Source organism: Sceloporus occidentalis, unplaced genomic scaffold (assembly GCF_023333645.1).
Source record: "Sceloporus occidentalis isolate IW3139 unplaced genomic scaffold, rSceOcc1.0.p SCAF_3, whole genome shotgun sequence".
NCBI classification, from domain to species: domain Eukaryota; kingdom Metazoa; phylum Chordata; class Lepidosauria; order Squamata; family Phrynosomatidae; genus Sceloporus; species Sceloporus occidentalis.
Window position 1 is genome coordinate 85,949,573 of NW_028316983.1, and position 18,017 is coordinate 85,967,589.

The 18,017-nt window shown below is 40.5% G+C and overlaps 1 protein-coding gene across 8 annotated transcripts in view; it reads left to right on the forward strand.

The window, feature by feature from the left end:
* Positions 1-18,017, forward strand: part of NFIA (nuclear factor I A) — a 573,426-nt gene that overhangs the window by 422,242 nt on the left and 133,167 nt on the right. For all 8 annotated transcript variants that reach the window (XM_089515284.1, XM_089515288.1, XM_089515285.1 and 5 more), the window contains one exon: positions 13,585-13,659. In XM_089515284.1, coding sequence (XP_089371410.1) covers positions 13,585-13,659 — 75 coding nt within the window. The remainder of the gene's footprint in view (positions 1-13,584; positions 13,660-18,017) is intronic.

The following is an 18,017-nucleotide window of genomic DNA, read 5'->3' on the forward strand; positions in this document are numbered from 1 at the left end:
ATGTATTTAATGTGCATTCTTTCAGCTAGGGATGAATATAGACAAAAAATATTACCTAGGAAATGGTTCTCATAAGATTCCCTTCTCAGACCAAGAGTTTGTCATCACACTCCCTATTTTCTTCATGTCGCATCAAGCAACCTTCTTGAATCAAGCATACTGGTCACCTTTTCCTGAAAGTACAGCAGCACTCTCCTGGTGCACCATGATGCTGATTGATGAATCTGCAGGGAGAGTGTGAACAATCAAGGAGCAGAAATATAGAACATTCCCTGAACCACATAAATGTAAATTGTTGTTATTAGTGCTATCCTCCCAACCATAAACTGTTCCCATGAGAAGAGAAGATGCAGCATCATACTGAAAGAAATCCTGGCTGTAAATGGGCAGCAGAAACAGGCACAGTATTCTCTCCTGGGTAATGAATTTACCTAGTTGACAGATCATTAGCCTTTTCCATGTCTGAACAGGATGATGGACAGGGACACAAGGGTAGCCTGGCAGTACAGTACATGACTTTTACAACCTTTTATGTCTTAGGTTAAAACTGTGTGCCAGGAATAAAGGTAAAAATTCAAATTAGCACTTAAGGCACGATGAAGACAGCAGTCTGTAATGGGCAAGGACAATTTTTCCTTCTTTGTCAGAAGGGAACTAGAGTTCAGGAAGGGAGTGGGGTGGGGTGGGGCAGAAAATTAAACATAAACATTTAGACTGGCTTTTACAGCTTTTCATCTCTAAAATACCATGTTAAGGGGTGTGTGTGTGTGTGTGTGTGCGCGCGCATGAGAGAGAGAGAGAGAGAGAGTAGTCCACTGTGTATCATTAAATCTCAGGGCACTGTATAGATAAAATCAATTTAAGCAGACAATTCAGGGAGGGCAAGGGGTCACTACTTTACTGCAGTTTTATTCCATGTGTGGAATATTTTCAGGAGCACCTAGGGTTACTTTGGCTATCCCAATGGTTCAGGTATTATTGTTATAAATAATCGCAGGTCAAGGAAAGCTATAAATTCCTGTGTTACAATAAGTGATGGAATAGGAATTTTGTTTTGTTTTGTTCTTACAAGGTGTATTTTTAAAAGAAAAGAGAAACAAATAATATATTCTTCAAATACACTCCATGGTATTACCAGCAGTAGTAGAATGGCCACATGCCCTGTTTCACAGAGGGCTGTCCTGTACTTGAAGGGCTGGCAGAGGAGAGTCTTTGTTTGAAAGTGTCATCTCTTTGAAGGGCTGTTCAGGTCAAGCCTGATTTAAAGAACCTTAAGAAGAACAAGGGCCTTCCAGTTGCCCATCCATATTGAGCACCTGGACAACAGACTGAACAGCAGACACACAGGAAATGGTTCTTTTACTTCTGAAGTAATTCTGTAAATCTAATTCACAAATGAAGCAGTATTCCTTTTCATTTAAAGAGTTTGTCCCACTGGCCTCCTAAAGCACACACAACAACACACACATTTTTTCAGTACTCTCAGGAACATAAAATGGTTACGATTCAAATATTTGTTTTTGTTGGTGAAAATAGGAAAAGTTTGTGTTCTGTATTCTCTTTCTGCCACCAATCGTACACAAGCCCAAGTGTACTTTTAAAGCCAAAATAAAATGGGCCTTTCTGTTACTAGCATGTGGCTCTCTGTATTGCGTGCATGTCACAAATCATGTCATTTTTCAGTAACCAAGCTGCTGTTAGTGGGTGGCTCTGAAATATTCATGTTAATCAAAAATTTTAATTTCAAATCAGGTTGACAATTTACACATAGTGAGAAACGTGACATCATGTGACTGACACTGACACACACACACACACACACACACACACACCTTCAAGACTATGTTCAACTGCGTGAATCAGGTGCCACTTCTGTTTAGAATGTCGACTACAACATTGAAATATATAGCTCTCAGAATATTGGACATGGGGGACAGCTGATCTAAGGAACGCCCTTAGAGAATGGGAAACAGAAGGAGTTTCAGTAAGACTGGTTCTAGGCACAAACTGCTGGGGAAATGATGGGTATTCAATAAACATCTCTATGGCAAAAGGGATTTAGGAGAAGGAAAGACTGGGCACCAATAAACCAGGCATGAAACAAATGTGATAATTCCAGCTCTTGATTGGCTTGGGTGTGTAAATAGTTCAAAACTATAAAACCACTTTAAATTTATTTTTATCCGAGAAATGGAAAAGCCACTTCATCTTAAGGCTTCATGTAGAAATAAGAAGTAGCTCCAGATTCTGACTAGACTTTAGAACAGTGGGATACTCTGGATTTGTATCCATTAAGTCTTGAATAGTTGTTTCTATGCAACATCTGCACAGTTTTTTAATCGGCTTGTAGGCACAACATTGTTACTGAAAGAGATCGAGCTGTCTTTATGAAAATAATACTAAACTGCAAGTAATGATGGAACACTGTAATGGACAAAAGTTTACATTTAAGTTAAAAATATATTAACTTACTTACTAAGCTACCAAAATTGGTTTATTTACTGCCAATTTTAAAGGGATTTTAAAATGTGAAAAGAGTTGTAGATTATAAACTAAGATGCATTTTTGTTAGCACGTGTGTATGAGTGTGCATGCTTTCAAGTTGCTTGTAGACTTATGGCAACCTTATAAATTTTATAGGGTTTTCTTAGGCAAGGAATACTCAAAGGTCGTTTTGCCAGTTCCTTCCTATGCAATATAGCCTACAGCTCCTGGCATTCGCTGGCAGTTTCCCATCCAAGTACTAACCAGGACTGACCCTCTTCAGACATGATCTGGTGCCTTTAGGATATTTAGGCTTTGTTAAAGTACACACCTAAAATGCAGTATTAAATGAGTGTAAACGATAAATGAACACGAACATATATTTTGTACTATTGTATTCTTGAGAGAACCATGTCATGTTGCAATTCTCTGGTAAGTTATCACTCAGTTACAAACCCAGGTTTGCTGAGAGACAAAAAAATCATTCTGACAGAAAGATAAATTATTGGATACCATTACAAGATTGTGACTGATGTAGTATTGGGTTATGCATTCTTCCCTCCTTTTGTGCTATGGACATGAAGAGGTTTCATTTCTGTTTTCAATTAACTATACAGCCGGTACATAGCCAGTACATTTCTATACCACTTATCAGTGCACTTAAGCACTCCCTAAGCAGTTTACAAAGTGTAAGCTAATTGCCCCCAACAATCAAGGTCATTTTAGTGACCTTGGAAGGATGTAAGCCTACAGTTTAGTGCTACATCTAAATCCTAAACACTGGTTATTCTTACTTGTTGCCCATTGCCAAAAACTTGCATCATAAGCCAAAGTTTAGAGTTGGCTTCTTTAACAATCGTCAACTATTGTTTATCTGTGTGGAGATATAACAGTGAAATATGCTTAGTTAATGACAGAAACAAACACTTTTAATCTCCCCACAGCCCCACTGGATTTGGGGAGAGTGGGAGAAGTGCACCATCCCCAGATTTGCCCTGACTTGTTCACATAATGATAAACAATTGTTTTCTTGTTGGGTCTAAATTAAATCCACCACAAAACAGTCAGTGTACTCAGCATATCAATATAATCCTTACTTTTCATAGATTCATTAATTTTCCCATTCAGCTATTGTGAAGATTTTAAACAAAGGGGCTTTAAAAAATGAATCACTACAATTTTTTCAAAGATGATAGTTGTGATTTTTGTTGCAACCATCAAAAGAAATTATGGCAGCAATGATTAGAAGGAAAAGATAAATGGCTCCTTTTCATTATTTTTAGGGTGACTTTTCTTTTTATTACCATCTTTTCAAAGGCCATAAATATTCCAAAATTATTAACCTTCTGTACATTCCATCTCATTTAGTATGAAGGAGATTTGAAAAATATGTTACCATCTAATCTGTCAGATGAATATGACTATTTGTAATGATGTTTCCTTTAAATACTACCTTTTGGGTTAGAAATGTGAAAAATGCTAACTTGAGACATCTGTTCCTTTCAGAAATGTAGATCCCTAAACAGTTACTATGCTGGTGATTTTTCTAATGAAAAGATTATTTATTTTTATTTCACCAAAAATTGCTGATGGACTTTTAATGTAATAGCATCATTCAGAGCCATAAAACCTTTCTTCTTTTTCAGGCACTGACCCAAAGCATTTTCACATAGCTTTGGTATTAGTTTGAAAACTAACCCTAAAATGTTGGCCTTTTTTATGAAAAGGGCTATGCAGTTGTGTCACTGGCTGGGTGACACTCAGTGGGGCCTTTCTCCTATTTAGGTGGATGGGCAAGCATACCTGTCATATCTTCCCTGCTGGCCCGGCTCTCACCCCAGGAGGGAGCTAAGACAGCAGAGAGGGCAGCAGAGGGACAAGGGCAGCCCTTGTGTCTTCATTACTGGCTGTCACCCTCAGTAGGGAGCCAAGGCAGTGGCAGAGGCGCAAGCATGCCCCTTGTGGCTTCATCATGGCCTGGCTGTCTGGGAAGAGAGCCATCCTAGCAATGAAACCATGAGGGGCAAGTAGTGGGAGGGGAGGAAGAGGCAGGCCATCACTTCTCCCCCCCCCCCCCAGATCCCCTTCCTCATGCACATTAGCCTTTGGGCTCTGCAATTCATACAGAGTGGTTAAACTTTTGAGTACCCTTTATCCCTTCATACCGCCAACAATGAATGAATAAAATGGGGCAGGACAGGAAGGAGATGGAATAGCATATGCATATGGTCTTGTGTTACTCCATGCAGTATTACTTCTAAACATCAGTTTCCATCTCCCTGTTTCCTGTTATTTTTGTAGGTATCATTATCCAGTCTGATGTCCCAGGTATTCAGCCTTCAATCCACCAAGCCTTGCTTGACTGACACATTGCTTGTGACCTTCAGTTTTTGCCCTGTTTTGGAAGCCCATAATACATTGTTGGAATAAATCCTTTTGCACAGAAGTTCTCAGTTACAGGGTTGTGCCATCTCCCATTAAAGCAGGTTGAGATGCCACCAGCCTCTTGTTGTTGTTGGGCTACAGCTCCTATCATGCATCACTATAACTCCTGTTGGATGATGTTGATGGAAACTGACAACCAATAACATCTGCAGGCCAGATGTGTTCAGGGTAGCAGGGTGGGATCTCAGGTAGCTGGGTGGAATAAACTTTCCTGGAATGTTGGAAAGCAGAGTCCTGTTCAGATTGGTTCTCTCTGGGCAGATAGTTTTGCTTGGAGAGACAGAAGAGTTGAGGATTGCAGTGCATGGGAATAGGCTAAATATGCTGGCAGGCTTTCTCCCTTCAGATTGTCCACAATACATGGAGAACATGGGGAAAGGAGCTATATGGCTAATATGTATATTCCAAGATGACTAGCACTGGAGGAAAAAACTGCTTGAATAGAGCTTATACCAAAGCTTGCCAGAGGGGAGGGGAGAATTTTGGAAATTTTATGAAGCTCTGTATTGGGCTTAAATGCACCAACAGCCTGATTTATGGTAAGACAGCTTTGTAGTCTCATATTGGACTCCCCCCACAACACACACACACACACACAATTTTGTGTGTATGTGCTGTTTAGATAAATAGGCATGTTTATGATCAGTCTGAACTAAATCATGCACATTTTGCATTCTACTCTAGACAAGTTTCCATATTGGCCTTTACTCTGAAAATATCTTCATTAGGAATGGATTTGTGAAATTTATTTTAAAAAACTACAAAGGATGAAGTTCCTTCTAATTTTGGATGCTGTGAAGAGTTAACAAAACATTCATTATTACACTCTATTAAGCTGGGACCAGGAAGCAATTTCTAATCAATGCTCTGATCTAGACAGGCTTTTGTGTTAGGCCTAAGATCCTGTGTTCTCTATTCACACATGCTCACTTCCAGCTGTTGTCATTGAAATCCCACATAATCTCTTCAGGTCAAAGGGCAGTCATCCATGACTGCTGCAGTTAAAAGGTTATGCTGATTTGTGTTGTCAAATATTGGCTCTTTTCTCTTTTAGCCACTTGTATTCTGCTTTTTTCAACAAATAAGATCTAGACTAGGGTTGTATTACACGATTTCTAAGTCTTTAAGGTATCCCTCCATTGTACTAGCATTATTTAGCTGAGATAGTCTCTCTCCTTCTCTCTCTCTCTCTATATATATTTTCTTCCTCAAAGAATCATCTAGTGGTTCTTGAAAACCATTCTAAAACTGCATATGCAAGCAAGCTTCTCATAATATTGGCACAACAGTATTGGATTAGTGGCCTAGTGGTTATTTTGAACCAAATCCACCATTTGAATGGCTAATAAAATGACCACAATGGCTGATGTGTTGCTATGCTGAAATGACAAATAACTATTAGCAAAGGATATTTATTAAAAGCAATAGATAAAATAACAGAGAATGTTACCTTTTAACCAGCAATTTAGCAATTCCATTTTAATAAATGGAATACGAACACACTTTTTTTTAAAAAAAAAGTCTTAATCAAACGTTAAATATTTTTCAGTCAACAGAACGCAATCTTGTACATGTATACCCCAAACAAAGTCTTTCTGGTTTTATTATGACTTGTGCCCAGGGATCTGGACATAGAATTGATAAATTTCTTCCCCCTCCCTTTTTTTTTTAAAGGAAAGAAAGAAAAGCACAACAAATATACAAAACGTAGGATTTTTTTTTCAACAAAGTAACACAGGGGTAGGCAAGCTTTTTGAGCCAGGGGCCGGGTTGCTGTCCCTCAGACAACTGGGGGGGGCGAAGCCAAAAATTAAATAATTAAATAATTTAAAAAAAAATTAATTAGATAAATAAACCGGGACAAATGTAGGACAACATTTTCAAATGGAGGACTTTTTTTTTTTTTTAAAAAATGGAGGACACGCAAAAAATTGCTGATTTTAAAAAAAATGTTAATATAAATGCATGTTTCGGAGGCTTCTATAGACAATTGCCCCCCCTTGCCCACCACTTGCCTGCCTCCTCCTGATAGGCCAAAGGCCCCATGCCCTCACGCAACAGGCCAAAGGCTCCGGCGGCAATCGGCAGCAGGACCGGGCGGGGGCCGGTCCCTAGGCCTTGCCAGGCCGCATCCGGCCCGCGGGCCGCAGGTTAGCTACCCCTGAAGTAACAGAACCAAAGTAAATTATAATGCACTAATGGACACCTTCACATAATGCTGGTTGCCAACCTCACAAAAGAGTATACATGTGAATAGCAAGAATCCCAGTTTCCCAACATTTGTTTCTTTTAAAGCACTTTTCATGTAGGGCTAAGGCTGGGGATGGGGGTGGCAAATAAGCCCCACCAATAATGTTTTCAAGCACCTGGCAATAATTTACTAATGTTGCATTGAGTGCAAACACCTGAAGATGGCCTTATAACCACATTCAGCTGAACATGGACAAAAAGCTCTCTTGAGCTGGAACCTAATAATTAGACACTGCAACTTTAACAATTTTTTAAAATCAATACATGATGTTGTACCTTGCATCAGGCTGAACAGGGATTCAAACTGTAATTTCCAGAGCCATAGTCCAACTCTCAAACCACATAGAATCATAGAGTTGGACGAGACCACAAGGGCCATCCAGTCCAACCCCCTGCCATGCAGGAAATCTAAATCGAAGCATCCCTGACAGATGGCCATCCAGCCTCCGTTTGAAGACCTCTAAGGAAGGAGACTTCAGTACACTCCGAGAGAGTTTGTTCCACTGGTGAACAGCCCTTACTGTCAGGAAGTTCCTCCTAATGTTGAGCTGGAATCTCTTTTCCTGCAGTTTGCCTCCATTGTTCCGTGTTCAAGTCTCTGGAGCAGAGCAGAGCTAGCTCCCTCCTCAATATGACATCCCTTCAAATATTTAAACAGGTCTATCATATCACCTCTTAACCGTCTCTTCTCCAGGCTAAACATCCCTAGCTCCCTAAGTTGTTCCTCATAGGGCATGGTTTCCAGACTCTTCACCATTTTAGTTGCCCTCCTTTGGACACGCTCCAGTTTCTCCACATCCTTTTTGAATTGTGGTGCCCAGAACTGGACACAGTATTCCAGGTGAGGCCTGACCAAAGCAGAATAGAGTAGCACTATTACTTCCCTTGACACTATACTTCTGTTGATGCAGCCTAACATTGCATTGGCCTTGTTAGCTGCCGCATCACACTGTTGACTCATGTTCAACTTATGGTCTATGTTTCCACAGTGGAAAGTTAGTGTTTGTCTATTTCTTTTTCTGGGTGGGGAAAGGAGACTTGTATGAAAAACAAGAACCACACAGAACTTTTTAAAAAAACAAACTTGCTTTTGAAAATGGTAGACTCTTGTTTATGACTGAAAACTACATTAATAAAAAAATTAAAAAATATTTATATTGCCCCGCCTCTCCCTATGGGTTGAGGTGGGGTTACAACCCAATAAAAACATACAATACAATCAATAAAATACAGCAATTTCCAATAAATACATCATGTCAGCAATAGTGATATCACTTAAAATAACTTATCGTTATACAGCAGTTTTACACATAATCATCCTCGAAGGTTAATGGGTGAATATCCTAAACAGGTTCAAATGGATAGGCCCGCTGGAAGAGCTCTGTCTTGACTGCCTTCTTAAAAGTGTCCAAGGTGGTAATAAGATGGATCTCTTCCGGCAGGCCATTCCACAGTGGTCTACTTGGACTCCTAAATCCCTTTCACACATAGTTTCATTCAGCCAGGTGTCCCCCATCCTATATCTGTGTATTTTCATTTTTCCGCCCTAAGTGCAGTACCTTACATTTCTCCGTATTGAATTTCATTTTGTTAGCCTTGGCCCAGCTTTCCAGTCCGTTCAGGTCACTTTGAATCTTGATCCTGTCCTCTGGGGTATTTGCTACTCCTCCTAATTCGGTGTCATCTGCAAATTTGATAAGTATGCCCCCAATTTTGTGCTCCAAGTCATTGATAAAGATGTTGAATAGCACTGGGCCCAGGACAGAGCCCTGTGGGACCCCACTGGTCACTTCTCTCCAGGATAAAAAGGAGCCATTGTTGAATTTCCTCATTGTCTCATCCATAAGACTGATACTACAATTCATATTAGGTGATACACCTGAAAAACAGTGGACAATATCCTACATCACAGACATAGGTCCCGAACAGACAGGCCAAAATAAAGCTGCTTCAGGTCACTTTGGAGATATGCTGTTTAAATGACACATGCATCTTAAGCGGCCAGAAGCTGTACGAAAGCTACACTCCATTCCTTAGAACTGGAGCATGGTTTTGGTGCGGCGTCCAGTCTCTTAGGACACATGCATTTAAATAGCATATCTCCAAAGAGACCTGAAGCAGCTTTATTGTGGCCTGTCTGTTTGGGCCCATAGTTACGATTGTGTTAACTACACACCATCCTCTGACATGACACCAGAAACTGCCCTTAACAGTCAGTGGCCTCACCAAACCACAGAAATTTGTTCTGATGATCAGGCTATAACAGGATGACATTTCCAGCCCCTTCCTGCCAGAGATCTTCAGTGTGGGGATCTCCCCTTAAACATCCTGCTTCTGCAGAAGGTAGGTTTTAGGCAGCATTTGTGATCATGGCAATAGTGCCACTACTATAAATGTGAACAAATGCATAAGTCTAGCTTATGCATTTGTAACCGCTTAACAGAATGCCAGCCAGTGTTTTCAACCAATAGCAAATGCCCACAATAGTTGTAGTAAAGGTCCAAGATGTGGAGTACATTAGAATGTGTAACTGCTACTGATTTTGTAAAGGTTTCAGACACTAAAGTACTTGACAATCCAAATTAAATTAATGAATCCAATGTGCCTAGTGCATTTGAAATCTACTCAGGCTTTACTGCCACATCAAAGGATATGGATAACAACCTCTTAGGTAGATCAGAAAATCTTTTCAGTGGTTTTCCAAAGATGTTTCTGTAACCAGTAGTATAAGTATGTATTCCATAAGTATTAGAAGTTACTTGCTTGACATTGTTTGTGAAACAGAAGATAATTCTAAGTAGGGGATAAAACCAAGAGGAATCAAGTTGCAGTTAGAGTATGGAAGGCTTTTCTTTCTAATCAGGCATTTGGTTAAGATAATAGGCTTGAGGTTCTAATTGATCATGACTATTTTAAGGTTTCAAGAGGTCTATGTATATTGAGATACTTTATAAGGCTTTTCCTTATTGGTATTACTCAGTGATTTGAAAAAGTAGCATTTACAGGTTGTATAATAAATATTAAACATGCATTTTATAGCCATTTATTCATCAATATTGTGGTTGGTAATGTAAAAACGTGCATAACTAGAAGAATGCATGTATTCACTTGATTTTTAAATTATGTGGAGGGTCATATTGAAGTGGTTATTATTATACATTAAGGCTTATTAGTTAGATTCTTGTTGTTTTATATGTTTCATTAGCCTCTTATTTCTTCCTTTATTTTATTTCTGAGTTAGTCAACTTTTGTAGGTCTGGGGGACAGTTTTCTGCTTCTGACACCCATAGGGACCATTGTTGCTGTGTGCCTCCAAGTCATTTCTGATGTACACTGACCCTAAATCCTATCATGTCATTTTCTTGGTGAGATTTATTCATAGGGGGGTTGCCTTTGCCTTCCTTTGAGACTGAGAGAATGTGATTTGCACAAGGTCACCCATGGATTTCCATGGCTGAGCAGGGATTCCAACCCTGGTATTAAAGAGTTCTAGTCCAATACTAAAACCACTACACTATGTTTGCTCCCTACAGTGGGCCATGCAGACTGCTATACAAGCCAAAACAAAAGCCCTACAACCCCAGAAGTGGGTGAAAGTCCACTTTTTGTTTTTTGATGTGAAACAGTGCAGAGGAGCCCTGAATTTAAACTATGAATTATCAGTCTTGGAAGCAGGCCATACTCTACATGGGCAAGATTCACACAGCCAAATTTCCTATAATTTTTTGGCCAGAAAAAAAAGACAGTCTGGACAGTCTGATAGATTGAGACCTGCAAAACTGGCTATAGTGGCTGCATCTTATCTCAAGGGTGCACTTCTATCACACTAGGTGTATAAGTTAAGTTAAAATTATATTGCAACTTTCTTCCAGTTAACAATGTGCCATCTATGGCTCTTCTTCCCATGTCATTCTTAAGATAATAACCTAGTGTGGTAGATCAGTCTGAGGGAGAGTGACTGGCCGAGATCACCTGGGGCCCTGTTACAAACACAGATATAGTGCTGTGATTCCTATGAAAACCCCGAGTTTATAGTTTGGGGAGGCAGTAGAGGAGCCATCTGGCTGGAAATTCTGAATGCTCTCCCCTAAATTGTGAATCCCAGGATGCCATAGGATGTTGCCATGGCAGTTAAAGTGGAATTGTAGAGCTATAAATTTGCTGTGAAAGGGACCCTGGGGACTATGTGTGGGAATTTGACCTGAACTGGAATCTTCTAAATCCCAGTCCAAAACTCTAACCGAGAAATAGACAAAGCTCTGTGCCCTTCATTCATGTGGCCTTCAGCCCTCCAGACTCCTTGGGCTGCCACTTTTTTCTAGGAAAAAAAGTTGATTTGCTTCTTCTGAAGTCAGGAGTAGCAATTCAGCTTTTAAAGTGGTTGCAGGCACTGTGCTGTTTAACATAAACACCTGTTTTTCAAAACCAGAAATGGACTGCTGATCACTTTGGGGTGGCGCATTTTTGGTAGTCTATAAAGACCCAAGAGGACCACCACCTCTTGACCTGCTGTAGCTGTTCACCCCTGCCTTAACCACTACTCCATACTGCATGTTCCAATGGGGAAAGCAGACTATAAAGTTCACTGTGAATACATAAATTAAACAAACTGAAGACCACGGACAAAGGATTATAGTGAATGTGTTTAATTTACAGTCTCAAGTTGTACTCAATTGACTAGAATATATAAAAGGCTTACATTCACTAATACCTGGGAAAGGAATCCTTTTCCAAGATTATAAGCACACAGGAGATATATTCTGGGATAATTTATTACTTGAAGATGCAGTTCACAGTTCTAAAGTCTGCATTGATTTCTGGGGATAAGTATTGTATGGTGAATTTATTCAAAAACTTGCAGCTTTGACCTTCAACTTAACTGAGTAGCTGTCCAGGGGAAGCATTAGCTAATAGTCTGGTCAGGCCCAAATCTTTCATGTAGCTTTTAGTGTTGGTTACAAATTCTGCAGTCCTGGCTGATAATTGGTGGAAGAACACTGGCAGATCCAGAATCCTAGCTGGTGTCTCTGGATTGCAAAACATGCTTGTGGAATTATGTCAGTTTTGGGAAATCAATGTGAATATGTTGCCTGAATGAAGGCACTTCAGAGGTGGTTCCTAATAATCCTGTCAATGCTAAAAAAAATTTGCAGTAATTTTAAATTTTGGATAATTTAATAAATCATTCTGGGAGAATTCAATGAATCTTTGTACTCACCAAATAAATAAAGATTGTATGTATATGTGTGTGAAAGATGCAAGAACTTAATTAAATGGATAAGAAATGTTCAGTAGATCAGGGAAATCAAAATTGTGCCTAAGCACATGGAGCCTTATGTTACATTAAGTAACATGGGTGTGTGTGCACACATATTAGAATCATTAACCTTAATTAGTATAACCTTAAAAGGTAGGCCACTTATCCTACGGACAAGAATGACTTTAAAGTTCTTTTAATAATCCCTTTATCTTCAGTTTACTTTGACCCTGCTTCAAAAGCAATAGGTCGTGCTAGCCTATCAGCTATGGACCTCTAATTGAAGTTTGGATAGGTACCGTATGAAGCAATCTGTGTGGTTCAGCAGAATTCCTTGTACCCATCATGCACTTTGAGAGCGTCTTGTTTTGTAATTGATTATACCCAGAAAATTAAATTAACATTTGGTGATAGGCATGTTTTACAGAAAAGGGGAACTCCTTGTTATGGAAAGTGTAATAACATTTTGATTTAAAATATCCTTTACACAAATGAAATCAGCAAGCCACCATATGCCCTGTCTCTTAAAGAAATTCAGAGGATTAGAGTTAAAGCTTTCTTATGCAAAGATTTGGTTTCCCTTTTGAAAAGCTCATTTTAAAGAGTTTTTCTTTTTTTTAAAAAAAAATCTTGTTCTCTTCTTTTTTGAAAGGCATTCTGTTTCAAGATTTTTTTTAAAAACAGCTGCTAGTTCAAGATCTCCCTAATGTAACCTCAGAAAATTAAGAGTGCATCTTTAAATCTTGTTTTGGTTGACTGAAGGAGTAGATAATCCTGATCAGATGTTTCTTTGGAGAATAATGTTTAAAACGATTATAGAACTTATCTATCCCGTCTGATTCTTAGGTACAGTATTTTAATTTCAATCATTGAGTTGTTAAGGTCATCTAAGGTAACTGTTTATTAAAATGAGCTTCTTTTGTTTCAGATTTCCGATTTAGATGCTTTAATGTATACAGCCTGTTAATGTGTCATGTTAACTTCCCTAAACTCTGCCCATATATCTGCCTACCTAAGCAGCAATTAGTGATAAGTGGGAAATTAAATATTTAATTTCTTCTGCATTAAACAGTTACAAAGGTATTTGAGAATACAGTCATTAAGTACTTAACATTAATCACATCTCTAATTTTCTTGTGTTTTTTTAGGACATTTGGGCTTCCAAGACAGTTTTGTCACATCAGGTGTTTTCAGTGTGACTGAACTAGTAAGGGTCTCACAAAGTAAGTATAATTTCTCATTATAGTAAACAATTTTAAATTTCAGTTCTTCCTTTGATTTTTTTTCACCCTTGTATAATTACTACATAAGAGGTTTTGTAAATTAGTACATTCATACTGTGCTTTGACACTTGCTTAGTAAATTGTGTTGTATTACGCATTATATCAAGAAAATAAATATCATGTAATGTACTTTATATTAAAGTAATAAGCATGGTCATGGTTACTCTGGATTTTTTTCTCCACCTCCTATGTGTGAATCTACATATTTCTAAATTATTCCTCCTGCCTTCACACTGATGTCACTATGCAATCCCCCATCTGGCTTTACTTCGCGAACTAAGATTCAGGAAGGACTCATCCCGCGTTTCCTACAAGCGCGTTGATGACTAAAAAGGCCAATCCGAGATAAACAAGTCCGGTTGCAGAAAGCACAGCAGAAAGTCTCCTTGGGTGATGTTTCTGGGTTGTGGTTCTTTCTGCATTGTCATTTTTCTTCAAGACTCGTTCGGTGTGAGTTTTCGAAAAAGGATGCAGCATCGTGGATAGTGCGTCTCCATGCCTCCTGATGCGAGGCCAGGGCAGACCATTGTTGGTGATCAATTTGGCCGAGCCTGAGATGTTGTTTTAGGGAGTCCTTGTATCTCTTCTTTGGAGTGCCCCTCTTACGCTGACCCATGGCGAGTTCACCGTAAAATACTATTTTGGGGAGGCGATGGTCCTTCATCCTAGAAATGCGTCCTGGCCAGTGCAGCTGCATCCTCAATAGCATGGCCTCAATGCTGGTGGTCCCTGCTTGCTCAAGAACAGCAACATTTGTCACATAGTCAGTCCAGTGTATATTTAGAATTCTGCATAAACAGCGCTGATGAAAGCGTCCGAGGAGTCGTAGGTGTTGGCGATAGGTGACCCATGTTTCAGACCCATAAAGGAGAATAGACAGTACAATGGCTCTATACACACTGATTTTTGTGCTTCGCCTCAGGTGTTTATTACTCCAGACTCTTTTGTGAAGCCTTCCGAATGCACTATATGCCTTTGCTAATCTGTGATCAATCTCTTTATCAATCTTGGCATCTGAAGAGATTATGCTTCCCAGGTAGGTGAACTGCTGGATGGACTTAAGCACAGATGTGCCTACAGTGATGTGGGGATGGTAGTGTTCTTCCTGAGGTGCCGGCTGGTAGAGAACTTCCGTTTTCTTCAGGCTGACTTCCAACCCAAAGAGCTCTGCAGCTGTAGCAAAGCAAGATGTTAGGTGCTGCAGAGCTGCTTCCGTATGGGCAATGAGGGCAGCATCGTCAGCAAAAAGCAGCTCACGGACTAGATAGTTTAGAGTCTTAGTGAGAGCCCTCAGACGCCTTAAGTTAAACACACTACCATCAGTACGGTAGCATATATAAATGCCATCTTCTTCTTAGAGATCTGCCATAGCCCTTTGGAGCATCATGCTGAAGAAGACTATAAGTAGAGTTGGAGTGAGAACACAACCTTGTTTCACATCATTAGTTATTAGAAAGGGCTCCAAGAGAGTGTTGCCTGCTGGCCTTCATGTAGCAGGATAATCATTTTGAGGAATTTGGGTAGGCATCCTAGTCATTCCAGGATCTGCCACAGACCTTTTCTACTCACAGTGTTGAAGGCTTTGGTGAGGTCGACAAATGTTACATAGAGTCCTTTGTTCTGCTCTCTACATTTCTCTTGCAGTTGTCTAAGAGCAAATATCATATCTGTAGTGCTCCTATTAGATCTAAAGCAGCATTGGCTTTCATGGAGAAGTTCTTCTGCAATAGCAGGAACTAATCTGTTCAGGAGTATCCTTGCAAGGATTTTTCCAGTGATGGAGAGCAGTGTTATACCTCGATAGTTTGAGCAGTTGGATTTTGCTCCTTTTTTCTTATACAGGGTGATGATGACTGCATCTTGGAGATCTGATGGCAGTTCACCTTTTTCCCAGTAACTCACAAGGAGCTCGTGGAGTTTAGCATGGAGTACATGACCTCTGTGTTTCCAAGCTTCAGGTGGAATTCCATCAATCCCAGCTGCCTTTCCATTTTTCATCTGTTGTATGGCCTTAAGGGTCTCTTCCAAAACAGGAGCTATGTCCAATTCATTTTTCATCGGTTGTTGTGTCATATGTTGAATAGCTGAGTCTTGGACTACTCGATTGGCACTAAGGAGGCTTTGGAAATGTTCAGCCCATCAGTTCAGAATTGAAGCTTTATCTGTGATTAGTGTTTGGCCATCTGTACTGTATAGGGAGCTTTGGACCCGATATGTAGGTACAAACACTGCTTTGAGAGCTTCATAAAATCCTCTGGAATCACCCAGATCTGCACAACATTGTGTCTTTTCTGCTAAGTTGATCCACCACTTGTTCTAAAGGTCTCAGAGCTTTTGTTGGAGCTGACTACATGTGAGGCGAAAGGCTACAATTTTACATGGCAGGATGGCTGGGTGAGGTGTGCCTGGTGGGAAGTTCTCTTCTTTGCCAACAGTTCCTGGATCTCTTGGTTGTTTTCATCAAACCAGTCTTGATTTTTCTTGAGGGAGAATCCTAAATTCTTCCGCAGATTGCAGGATGCTGTTTTTGATATGTTGCCAAAGCGCTGTAGGAGAAGAGTTTTGTTTGCAAATTTGCCTGGAAGTTGTCTCTCACGGCAGCTTGTTGAAGATTGTTGACTTGGAGTCTCCTCTTTAGGATGCCACCCCTCTTAGGTTTAAACGTAAAATGAAGATTTAGTTTACATCTTATGAGGCAATGGTCTGTTTGACATTCTGCACTGGATATCACTCGGATATGACGGACATCGCGAATATTTCTCTGGCGCACTAGGATATAGTCAGTGAGGTGCCAGTGTTTCGATCAGGGATGCATCCAGGTTGTCTTCAAGCTATCTTTCTGCTGAAAGATGGTGTTTGTAATAGTCAGCTGCTGTTCTGCACAAAACTCTAGCATAAGGTGTCCGTTATCATTACAATTTCCAACACCATGCTTGCCTAAAACACCTTTCCAGGCTTCAAAGTTCTTTCCTACTCTGGCATTGAAGTCAGCAAGGATAATGATTTTGTTTTCTGCAGGGACTTTTTGTATAAGGTGGCGTAGGTCTGAGTAGAATTTGTCTTTCTCCACAGGGTTGCATAGTTGGGGTATATATACTGAAGAGAACAACATGTGGGAGGCGTAAGAAGATAATGCGATCAGAGTGTCCTGTTGGCAAGGTTTCGAGTTTGGAGGCAATGGAGTTTTTGATCATAAAGCCTGCACCTGAAAGATGTTTTTCAGTTTTCGATTTGCCAGACCAGTAGAGTGTGTAGCCGGCACCGTGTTCTTTAAGGCTGCCTTCCTCGTGGAGACGAACTTCACTAAGAGCAGCGATGTCAATGTTAAGTCGTGACAGTTCATGGGCTATTAGAGCAGAACGACACTCAGGACGTCCACTACCTGCAGAATCTTGCATGGTTCTGATGTTCCAGCATGCAAGTGTTAGTCTATTTGCACCTTTGGAGGCTGGTGTGTGCCTTTGTTTCTTTGTCTTTGTTTGACCACATCAGAAGATGCCCGTTGGCCGCAACTAGCCAACCAGGTAGATGGGGATAAACTTTTGTTAGGCCACCTTTTCTAGGCCCCTCTCCATATGGAGCAAGCAGTGCTCTGCTTAAAAAAGGCTGCTTGGTCATTCAGGATGCTTCTGAACAAGACTGTCATCCCCGAGTCAGTCTCAAGCGACCAAAGTCCTGAACCACCTGCATGTAGTGTTGGGTCTGTGGCTTCCAGTGCATCTTTACACCTGCCATTTCATCCCTTGCCTATCGTTACAGGGCTTTTTCGGAAGTTGGATGTATCCTTTGAGCCTGTGCAATGGATTTTTCTGGTGGAGGGCAACGTGCACAGAACTAGCCTCACCCTTTAAACCAGAGGTTCGTCTGCTTAGGCCTTGACAAGCATGGACGGTGGCAGCGAGGTCCTCGGGCCATAGGTTTGATTAGAGTTTCCTTCTCTTAGATGGTTGACCTTACAGGGTTAGACAAGCACCATCTGCCCAGGTTTGGGATTAGAGTTTTCCTTCTCCTAGGATGGTTGCCTAAGGCTAGAGAGCCCATCCTGCCCTTTGGCGCTCTTGGTCAGACCCTTCGGTTGTGACCTATCTGACATGGGAGGCCCTACCGGCAGCTATTATACCACCGCCAGCATAGCTCACAATTTCATTAGGGTACGCAAGCCTCTCCCCCACGACAAGGGGGCGTCAATGGAGAAGATATGCAATCCACACACACATGGAAATATCAGATTTTCAGTTCAAAATTGGGAAAATTCTCCACACACACACACACACACACACACCCGCCTTGAATCCCTG